We start from the raw sequence: 12,142 nt of genomic DNA, 5'->3' as shown, positions 1-12,142 counted from the left end.
TGAACTTGTCTTCATGTCCTCATAGGAATCCTGGAGAGATATGTTCCTAAGACGATATTAATTCTAATAAATCAACGACAGTTTCAATCTGACATAAAAAAACAGTAAATGTAATGTTAAAACTGTAAAGAGTAATTTTCTTGAAAAATTAGTATGTACTATAAGTTTGCCATGTATATTGTCTCACAGTAAATTGACATGCAAACATCTCAGTATGGGTAAAAGAAGCAAAATTGATTACATCATCCCAAATAGAGGATATGTGGTTGAAGATTTCAACGTTTTGAGCATGTTCAATGTAGAAAGTGACCATCACATATATATCTGAAGACCAAATTGCAATAAAGAAAGTTCGTAGAGTGGAAGAAACGTGTTGAAAGTAAGGAAAGTTCTTCAAAAGCAAACGTAACGCGTTTTAACTGTAATTAAAGAATCATTTCGTTACACTAGAGATGGATATTAAAATTTCAGAAGCTAGCAAGATCACATACATTTTGGTGGATTCAGGTTTAAATTAGAAAGTATTACTTGGGAGTAGAGTGAGAAGAGAATCTTAGAAGACTGTCTGATTGAGAAAAGAAGTTAATATTAGCAATAGTAATTCAATATATAATAAAGAAAGCAAGGCAGTACCTAATTGGATAAAAGAAAATATAAGGAATTCAACACTATCCTCTTGAAAAGGATACTTGAATGTAACACTAGCCTTAAGATGGCGAAGTGGATTATAAGTAATGGACAGAAACTGATCATAGCCCTGAGAAGTGTAAAATCACTAAAAACTGCAGACTTAAGAACTTCACAATAAGTTATATTCAAGCGATGATCTGGAGGCAAAGTGAAGATGGTAGATAAACATAATTACTCTTCCTACTAAAAAAAAAGAAGAAAAAGAAAAAAAGAAAAAAGAAAAAAGTGTGGCTTTGAAGTGAGGGAAAGCATCAGGAGAACACGGAGTTACATAGATGTGTAAAAGAAGTTGTAAAGGGGAATTACCTTTGTTCAGCTTTATACTGTACGGCACGTCTGTCCCCGAGAAGTGGAGTAGTAGTGCTACATCTACCTGTAAAACGACACAAAGATGATCTACACAATTACAGATCTGTAAAATATTTTCTCAACATTTTACGAAGTGTTTACGAAATCACGACATATCGATTAGAAAAACAAATCAATCTCATTCAACCAAGAGAAGAAGATGGATATAGAACAATTGATTATATTCAAGTGATGATAGAAAATTTAAACGATTATAAATCCCCCTTGTGTGATGAGCTCATTCACTATGAAAAAGTATTCAATTCGGTGAAGATTTCAGCAATTAACGCTCTTAAATCTAGATGTATCGAAAAAGATTAAGATTATAATAAAACTGTTGCAAATATCTATGAACAAGCCAGAACAAATATCCAGCTGTTTAACTGTACAATGACGTGAAGATAGAAAAGGGATACATACGGCCATACAATTCTTCTCGCTTTTTGTGTCAAACTTATTAGAATATGGTTTCGATCTCTCAAATGGAAGAACGAAGGGAAAAGTCTGACCCATTTGTATTTCGCTGATGACACTTTTTTCTTTGCAAACATCACAGAACTGCAAGATATATCATTGAGTTGAATTTGAAGAGCAAGTATATCAGATTTTAAATGAGTATAGGAAAGGCGACACTTCTGTTCTACAACTTCCAAACAAGTCCATGATAGAAGTTGACAATGTGGGATTAGAAGAAATGAATGCTTATGTCTAACTGTCAGAGAACATTTACATGGATGGTAGCATTAAAGATGAAGCTATAAGACGCACTACTAAGCTAAGCTGGAATGCATTAGGAAGAAACAATTTATATTGAAAAGATAAATGTCGCTGTGTCTGAAAAGAAAAATATTCACTGAATGTATTCTATTTGTTTTGATAGAAAATGGTCATGTGGAGAACAAAATCAGGTATTTGCTCTTTGTAGACTACATGATCAACCATGAAAATGACATTAGTGGTAGATATCACTGTGAGAAATGTATCACTAAAGTAACAGTGAAACGGACATGTTGAGAGGAGAAACTGTGATCAATGAACAAAATAATTCTTGCTGATACTAAGAGACGAGAACAGCCCCATGATACGTTGTCAAACAAAATAGTAGAACAAAGCCAAGAAGCACAGCGGAGTAACTAGATAGGTTTTACTCAAGAGAGGTGGTTGGGGAGAAGAATTGAGGAAAATATCATAGTAGTAGATGACAACGGTTGATGATGATAATAGGAATGTAGAAGAATACATATGTATCGTACAAGGGAAGAATACATATGTATCATACAAGGATAAATGTAAACATATATTATATTCAATAACTATGTTCTAGTGGGAGTAGGGAAGGATAATTACATGAAATCTTTAAAATTGAAATATTTCGTTGAAATATTTCACTGAAATTTCAGAAAAAAACATTTTTCGTTTTTATGATTGTTTAATACAGATATGACACTGGTAATGTGGAAATAAAAATCGCAGCTATTACAGTGAATACAGTCCAGTTTCTATTAAAGTACACTAAGCTACCAAGCAAGAAGTATGAAGTAAGACATGTAAGACTTTTCATATACGAGTATACGACAGACTCTACAGTTTTCAGTTTAACTGACTACAATATGTTTCTAAACATCAGAATGAGCACTGTCACTGTTCTCAGAGATATAAGATTCACCAGTCTCTGCATATGGTACATCGACATCAGTGTCACCATCATCAGATTCTGTAGGTGTAGAAGTTTGTTTCTTCTTCACACATTGGGTCCATTCGTCCTTGAATCTGCTTCTTTCTTTTTTCACTGAATATCCACTTGTTCCTGCTGTAGGCTCATTTTGGTTACGACTCGGACTCGGTCGACTCCTCGTACAAAGGAAAGATGTCTTTCCATCTCCAACAGACCTGTTTTTAAATAGTGATGTGTACTTCAGGTCATGCTTTACAAAAGTCAGTTTAGCAGCACGTTCATTTATTAAAAGGTTGCGTTTCTTCGTATAGATGTTCCCATATGTGCTTAAGATCCTTTCACAAGGAGCAGATGTGGCAGGAAGGTTAAGGACTTTACTTCCAACTTTTGTGAGCTCACAAGAAGGGCATAGTCCATTCCACCAGAGGAGACACCTTTGACGCAGTAGACCACAGATATTTTTTGACCAGACATTTTCTTTGATTCTGTATTGCGCAAATTGGGCCAGAACTTATGTCTCATCATCTGAATAAAGCCTTGAAATCTGACTCAGATATCCTAGAGCGTCCGATTGTTCTTCGGTGGTCAAGTTCTTGCCTTTGTAACTTGGATCTAGAATATTCGCTAACAAATGTACAGGACGCAAACAGATTGCTTACGGTCCTCGAACTGCATTATGTTTTGCTCTTGCCTTTTAAGAACAAGAGAGCTTGATATTGTGTTCTGGATTTTCTCCCTCAAGTCAAAAAATATTTCATATACTTTGCTTATCTGAAGTTTGTCGCTTTCGATTTTAGTGATCCAGTCTGCTATTGAAACAATGAAAATTGCTTATTTTGTCCTAGAATACATCTTGGAGAATGAGGCCTTGATTGTTTTCGATAATAGTTTTCGACTCACAGCTGGTAGTTTCAGTATAATTTTCTTCCCCGTTTGTTTCCCTCTGAACAGTGTATTCACTACTGCACTGAAGTAGATTTTGTTTATCACACTTTTTGTTTGGCCAGTAAGGTGCTTCAGGCTGCCTATTTTCATAATGTCCTGGATAAGCAAGTTCAGACCATGTGCAACACAACCATAAGTTGTGGCATGTTGATACTTTTCTTCCTCTTTTATCTATGCTACTTTCATATTTTTTTTGCTTTATCAGTTACTATGCCAAAGAACTTTTCTGCCCAACTTACGGTTTAGCAATCTCACATCGTTATGGTTTTAGCAATGTATGGAGCATCATGTTCCGCAGTTTTAGTTGGAAGGGACTTATAAAAAACTGGCTCGGATGTGGTTACAACAAAGTTGATGATATTGTTTCTTCTTATGTTTGTCCACCAATCATACATTAATCCAAATAATGAAGCGCTTTCTTTCTTAGAATCACACTGTGACTTTATTCGATTATTCTCTATGTCCAGGAGTGAATTTGACAGTGAAAATCGACTGGCCATTTTCCATGTCGGTCGCAATTATGAAATATTTCAAAGCCCTGAGATATTTCAATTGAAATATTTCATGCTCATAACTCTAACGAGGGAACCTATCCAAGTGCAACTCTGACTTCGAGTCGAGACTATGGTCGTTGGACACCTTGTAGCAAAAGAACATAACACGAAAAGTGATACATCCTCGATCGCAACCGTTGGGGAGATATAAGCGTGAAAAGTTAGAAATTGAGCTCCATACTATACATTACAAAGTCAGATTCCGGGTCAGATTTTTCGGAAACGGTCAGGTAAGGAAACTCAGCGAATACATATCAAATTAGTGTTGGGAGCCCACCACCTTTTGAATGAAAAAATGTTGCCCCCGGGGCACTCGCAGGGTCCCAGGCGGGGTCCAACTCAAAATTGGCAAATGGAACAGTGGGTCAAGTAGCATATTGTATGAAAGCTATTGTTAAATAAAAGAAGATAGAACAAATCTCAACTCTCTATGATGACCCTGTGCAAACGGGCAACTGGTCAAAATGTCAATACAACCTACATCAGAAAATATATGGCCACTTTTCTAAATCCGTTAAGTTGTGACAATAACAAAACAGAAAAACACGTTTAAAAGTGCAAGGTATTGAAGTTAAACAAATTGTTGCAGAGTCTCTCACAGAGTTACACAACGGACCTTATCCAAATATAAGTGTGACTTCGAATGACCAATGGGCCATAGAATGACCATGGCCATTGGATTGCATGTCCTAGAAGAGAAAGGATACATTGTCAATCGCAACCGTCGTGGAGGGTGAAAAGTTCAAAAGGCAAAAGTTTCTGTTTTGTTATTGTCACAACTTAATGGATTTAGAAAAGTGGCCATATATTTTCTGATGTAGGTTGTATTGACATTTTGACCAGTTGCCCGTTTGCACAGGGACATCATAGAGAGTTGAGATTTGTTCTATCTTCTTTTATTTAACAATAGCTTTCATACAATATGCTACTTGACCCCCGGTTCCATTTGCCAATTTTGAGTTGGACCCCGCCTGGGACCCTGCGAGTGCCCCGGGGGCAACATTTTTTCATTCAAAAGGTGGTGGGCTCCCATCGCTAATTTGATATGTATTCGTTGAATTTCCTTACCTGACCGTTTCCGAAAAATCTGACCCGGAATCTGACTTTGTAATGTATAGTATGGAGCTCAATTTCTAACTTTCCACGCTTATATCTCCGCAACGGTTGCGATCGAGGATGTATCACTTTTCGTGTTATGTTCTTTTGCTACAAGGTATCCAACGACCATAGTCTCGACTCGAAGTCAGAGTTGCACTTGGATAGGTTCCCTCGTAAGTGGGAGCAGACATGGTATGGACTACATGTTAATATGTAGATTGATGTCTCAAATAGCATCGATGCTGGAATCATGGGCGCCCGCAGGATTTTTTCCAAGGTGGGACAAGACACACAACACAACACACACACACACACACACACACACACACATATATATATATATATATATATATATATATATATATATATATATATCCACTCTCTCTCTCACACACACACACAATCACCTCTTAAGAGACGTTTTAATCCTTCATGTCAAACTGATCGATTATTTAGCACATAGTATAACTTCATTAATTATATAATAAATCAATAAATTAGATATTAGAATAGCATTGACATGAGAAAGGACACAATGGAAATAATCTATTTGCATTTCATTCACTGGTGTTCGTCGAACAGAAATTGCAGCCGATGAGGATCCTCCTTAGCGAATCTTGTAATTGCTTGCTCTATGAACACATTCTTGTTTTCAAGCACACGTTCTCGATGGACATAGTTCACTGAGTCCTTACTCCTACATTGTTGAGCGTAACCAAGTTTTTACTCTAATTAAAGTACTAAATGGACGTTCTACTGTGCAAGTAGTCGCTGGAAAGAAAGAAAGGTTTCTATTACACTTCCAAGAGCGACACCTGAGGCTTTGACAATTGTCAAAGCATTTGGTGGCATCTGAGCAATGATTTTCGAACATGTTCAAATAACTTCAATGTGTTCTTGTACCTTGGAAAGATCTATTGTCTCTTCCTGTAGAGCACTTGTGGTTGCTACTAAAATAGCACTGTATTTGGCCACAACGTGCATTATCATAAATGTACCAGATGACGCTGAAGAATGTAAGCAATGAATACATTGTCGCGCGCTTCTGTTTCTACCAGAGAACAGCTGTTTTACACAGTTCACTATTTCCGCGAAGTTTTCCGAAAATATTCTGATGCTTTTGTTCTTTGCAGACCACCATATTTCACAGAAGAGAGGAACATCAGGAACAAGATTTTATCTGAAGGTAGTTTCGAGAAAAAAATGATTATATCTTGCATAGTTGCAACTGAATCTCGAATGTGTTTAACTTCATTAGTGTCATTAATAGCCTAATTTAATTTATGGTTAGCAGTGAAAAAAGAACGGCTTTTAAAACCATCGGTAGGTCACTTTTAAAACCGTAAGGATTACTTGGAAACCATGGTGAGCGTAGCAGGTCGTATTTTAAATTGTCATCCATATGATATACTCCTTGATAATTTTCAGTGTCTTTTTCGTGGCTTACAACACTGTATGTTTCAGCACTTGTCAGGATTGAACACGATGGGTCACCTGCCCTATCATTCTCCGTTTCTTCTTTCCTATCCTTTATGTTTTCAATCCTTTCCACACTTCCAGATGCAACAACAGTATTGTGAACTCTTTGCCTCTTAAAAAAGTCTTATATCCATTCTGAACACTACACCAGTAACAGAGATTTCAAGAAAACAAGCGACAGTCCTCGACTCCCAAAAACAATTGAACTCACATTGTTATCAAACCTTTCATCAGCGAACTTTCTCTATGCAAGATCGGCACCCTTCGTAATATTATAATAACGATTTTTTTCTCACAGTCACAACAATTACAACTGAGAAGGAAGGGATGGAGATGTTCCCAGCTTCATATGCGTAAATAGTACCCCCGCAGAGCCCGCGGTGCGGGAGACGCACAAGCTCCAGGGGCACAAAACATACAGAATGTACGGGCGCATAAGTAAGGGTTGCAGAGGGCGATGAAGCTTCAAGTTATCCCACTGGCCAGTTTGTCATTGCATTAATTTTCTAACTAATAACGTAGATATATTGTAGTGCTGTATTAATAAAACATTGTCACGTAGAAGGTTGTATTTGTGTTTAAAATATGTTGCAGATAATAATGAAGCTCCAATTACAATGTTGTAGGGCCGAGTTATGCCCAGTAATTTATTATTATTATTATTATTATTATTATTATTATTATTATTATTATTATTATTATTATTATTATTATTATTATTATTATTATTATTATTATTATTTGTAAAAGGTAAAAATCACTAAAATTTTGTTATTTCGGTTGACCTTGAAGGACGAATTCTTCTTATATTTGAAACTAGTATTATTGAAAGTCAAGCTTAAATGTCAGTTTTCGAAGTTTATAATTGCCATAATGACACACACACAAAAAAACTTCATTGTTATCAGCACCACGTCTGCAAAAAAAACAACAAAGAGCGAAATGATCTTTTGAACTCACCTAATGGATACTATCATTCAAAATACTTTGCCATTATATTCATTAAGTTGAATATAATCATTACTGAAAAAAGATAAAACATCACAAGGGAGGGAGTGGGTTAAAATCTTGGAAACGAGCTCGACTAAATCTTGTTACGTCTAATCATTTATTTGAATATTGATTTTAAAAGATTGATTGATTTTAAAAGAAGATTGATTTTAAACTTTGTCACCAGAACAGCCTATAAATGTTAACCTCTTCCCAAAATACAGGGGGGGGAGGCAATTGCCCCCTCTTGCCCCCTTCTGTGGATGCCTATGGCTGGAATGTTAATCTTCATATGATTAGGTGTTGGCTGTATGCGACCCAAGTGTTGTTTTTTATGTTTGATTCCCCTCTTTTTTTCTCAAGATCTCGTGACTTAAATATTTTGTTATAAATAAACAAAATATGGACGTTTGTTAAAATAGTTTTGTTTTGAACATTTTTTCCATCTGAATATAATATAAGGTAAGATTATGTTTTCAACTACCGCATATGATTTTGAAGTGTACCGTAGCATACGTGTTTGAAATTGGCCCAATCACTTTCTCCAAATCCAAAAAATTTGGCGCCAGAAACTAGTGTTAATAAATGTCCTATTCTCGAAGATTTGGTGGAATTAATGAAAAAGGACAAAATAAGAAAGCTAAGAAACCACTCACATACGATGTTTATCCATCATAAAGCATTTAGAACATGTCACGTTATTTTTACCCTCGTAACCCTACGCGCATGATGAACAGTTTTGTTACTGAATCAATTCATAACCTATGGTCAAAAGGACTGAAACATGACATGTTTTACTTGAAAGTTTCATTGCATTTAAATATTAGTTGCTACATTACTAATTAGTCAGATGTAGGCTCAAAATAATCTCTAGAATAACTGCGGAAAAGACATTAAGAAGGTGCGAATGTTCGTTTCCAGGTCTTGTATAGTTCGAGAATTGTTCTTTTATACCTCTTGCTTTAAGTAGCCCCACAGAAATGAATAGCAGTGTTGCCGGGTGCATGTAAGTAAAAGTTTTTTCATGATAATTTCAAAGTTTCTTTCTCGTTGTTTTCAGGAATTGCATAATGTTGATAGATCCTTAACACACCTTTTGATGCTCTGAAACATCAGCACTGTTGCCAGTTCAGAGTGTTAATTTATGAAAACTACAATTTCCCGAGTTCCAACTTACACAGAGGCCTCATCCGATTAGTTATCGATGGAAATGAAAAATTCTTTTTTCTGCTCCATAGTTTACAAGCTATTCCAACTAAACAAACTGAAAATTAACTACAGAACATCCATACGTATGAGTTATGAGTCAATTTACATGTTTTGTAAAAAGAAATGATTTACACGTTCGGTTACATCTGGCAACACTGTGTGGTTCCTAGTGTACTTCAATCATTGCTTCAATCGTTAAAATTATATGCATGAACAGCGCTTCATTATGGTATAACCATTATTTGTGTATCTCTTCAGGTTCAAAAGGTCTACTATCCCGAACTCCGGGTTGCATTGTATATTGAACACCCTGTATATATATATATATATATATATATATATATATATATATATATATATATATATATATATATATATATATATATATATATATATGGATAGATAGATAGATAGATGGATATAGATATAGATAGATATATGTACGTATCTATCTACGTATGTACTACCCTAGCTGCATAAATTTGCTTTAAATTTAATACTTTTTTTTTTACTATGGATTGAGTAAATATTTAGATAAAACTGTTCATTTTGGCTATAATTTTACGTGTTTCTTGTAATCACACCACATTAATACTAACAAAATACATATTGAAATTCATTTCAGTTTAGGAGCTTATTTTCAAAAGGGAATATGTATACAGATGGTGATCAGAAAAATGGAAATACCTGTAGTTGGCAACACGTCAGATGTATGGGTTGGCAGTGGTGTCGTGGCGCCCGCAGCGCCGGACCGCTGCTGGTGGTGTGTTAGGTCGGTCTCCATACTACGTCAGGCGCAGTGGAACAGCAGTGTCCAGTGGCTGCAGCAGACGGAGGTAGTGTAAAATGGGAGACCTCTCAGATTTTCAAAGAGGGTAAATTGTTGGTGCGCGGTTATGTGGAGTGAGTGTGACGGTAGTGGCTACTGTGTTAGGTGTGTCGCGTGGGACAGTGTCGAAGGTGATGACGGCCTACACAACACACGGGAAAACCAAATCGGTGAAGCGGAACAGTGGGCGGAAGAAAATCATGAGTGACAGGTCACGCCGGGTATTAAAGCGCATTGTCACGCAGAACCGTCGTGCCATTGCGGAGCAAGTGACGGGGGAACTCAATCCGCACCTGCCCCACCCTGTTTCCACAATCACAGTCCGCCGCGAATTACATGACATGAACTTACGGGGTCGTGTTGCACGGGCCAAACCGCTCATCAGGGACCATAACGCTTTCGCATGCCGCAAATGGTGCCGCGACCATGCAACTTGAACCGTTGAGGACTGGAAACGTGTGATTTGGTCGGATGAGTCATCCTTCATCCTATTCCCAACCACGGGCCGTGTTTATGTGTGGAGAACGCCCAAAGAAGCTTATGATCTGCAGTGTCTCCGCCCAACTGTGAAACATGGCGGCGGCTCGGTGATGCTGTGGGCCGCCATATCATGGTTTTCATTGGGTCCTGTGGTCACACTTAGCAGACGAATCACTGCCAACGATTATGTCGCAATTTTAGGAGACCACTTGCATCCTATGGTCCGGATGTTGTTCCCGGACAATGACGCCATCTTCCAGGAAGATAATGCACCCATTCACACAGCTGGTGTTGTTGCAGCGTGGTTTGAGGAACATCGGGATGAAGTTCAATACCTCCCCTGGCTCGCCCAATCCCCAGATCTCAACGTAATTGAACATCCGTGGTCCGTCTTGGAAACACGACTCCGGCGACGATTTCCATCTCCATCCTCTCTCACAGAACTGGCCGATGCCCTTCATGAGGAATGGTGTAAAATTCCACTTGCTACCATTCACGACCTCTATGCCTCCATCCCACGTCGCATCAAGGCTGTTCTGAAGGCGAAAGGTGGCCCGACACCATATTAATCTGGAAAGTTGCAATTTCGTTCAGGTGTTTCCATTTTTCTGATTACCATCTGTATATGCAAAGGGAAGGTCCTTGGTAGAAATCACAATGTACATGTAGTTGTTTCTACCAGAAGGGAATACACTCACCTCTCACCTCATTTGTTCAGTTCTATTGCAAAATTAGTAATTATCGAACATCTCATTCCAAAGATTATGAAACGGTTAAAAGTGAATTTTAAAAAACAAACAAACAAACAAACAAACAAAAATGAAAATGTTCCCTTTTTAAATAAACTTCTCAGTTGCTTTTTTTATAATTTGTGAATATTTTAGGGCCATCAGACATGCAAACATCTTATTGATGATGGCAGCAGTAATTCCTACTCAAGACGACAATCTCTTCATAGCCTTTGAAGATATCGCTTTAGGATCCTTGTATGTGTTAAGCCATAATCAGGTAAGCCCTTCGTATAGCTGGAGAACAATACTATTTTCATTATCTGATACACTTTACGTAATACTTTACATGTTGAGACACCAACCTTTATTAGTAACATGAATGTAAGCAAATGAAATAAGGATTAAGATCTGAATGTAAAATTGGGTATTTATAGTCTGTAACTAAGTAATGGGATTTGAGATGTAAAATTGAGCTGAACTAACTTACCACCAATGTGTTTAAAATTTGTAATAGTAATTAGACAATGTACATTTCAGTTGACGAAAATTTGGCAGAGTGAAGAGAAGCTTGTTGTGTGACCCCCCCCCCCTACATACAATTTTCTATAAGTTGAATCCTAGTTAAATCACTTTCTCGCATTCAAATATTATTATATATTATTACGGGAAAACATTACCAAATGTAAAAAAATATATACAATACTACCTGAAATATATCCATTCTTCGCAAGGGGTCAGATAAAGAATCTATGTAAACAAACTGAACAACGAAAGGAAAAAAACTACCGGTCATTTTCTAAGACTTTTCCATATCCCAGTAAACGGTTCGTATTTTTTAAAAAAAAAAAAAAAGCCTCTGGGCCGCAACCGATGGGGGCTGTATTTGGAAGTCAGCGCCTGTGGGAGTATCACCATTCATCTAAACGACCGCGAAAACTAAGGATTTGACACTAATATTGGTCATTTTGAATTATTTTTACGTGTCTCGGAACCCCCTCCCCCCAGTGATCCCGGCCCGCTGCCGAATAGGATGAATTTGGAAGTAAATGGATCGGAATTTCACCATTGATCTCAGCGACCGCGAAAACTATGAATTTGATACTAATATCGGTCA

At 37.1% G+C, this 12,142-nt stretch overlaps 1 protein-coding gene across 3 annotated transcripts in view; it reads left to right on the top strand.

Moving 5' to 3' along the window:
* Positions 1 to 12,142, top strand: part of LOC145687742 (uncharacterized) — a 356,205-nt gene that overhangs the window by 273,673 nt on the left and 70,390 nt on the right. For all 3 annotated transcript variants that reach the window (XM_081761191.1, XM_081761190.1, XM_081761189.1), the window contains exon 5: positions 11,182 to 11,305. In XM_081761191.1, the coding sequence (XP_081617317.1) occupies positions 11,182 to 11,305 (124 nt within the window). The remainder of the gene's footprint in view (positions 1 to 11,181; positions 11,306 to 12,142) is intronic.

Source organism: Thermobia domestica, chromosome 6, assembly GCF_964235325.1.
Source record: "Thermobia domestica chromosome 6, izTheDome1.hap1.1, whole genome shotgun sequence".
Classification (NCBI taxonomy): Eukaryota; Metazoa; Arthropoda; class Insecta; order Zygentoma; family Lepismatidae; genus Thermobia; species Thermobia domestica.
Note: the sequence above shows the minus strand (reverse complement) of the source record. Positions and strands in the feature narration are given on the sequence as shown.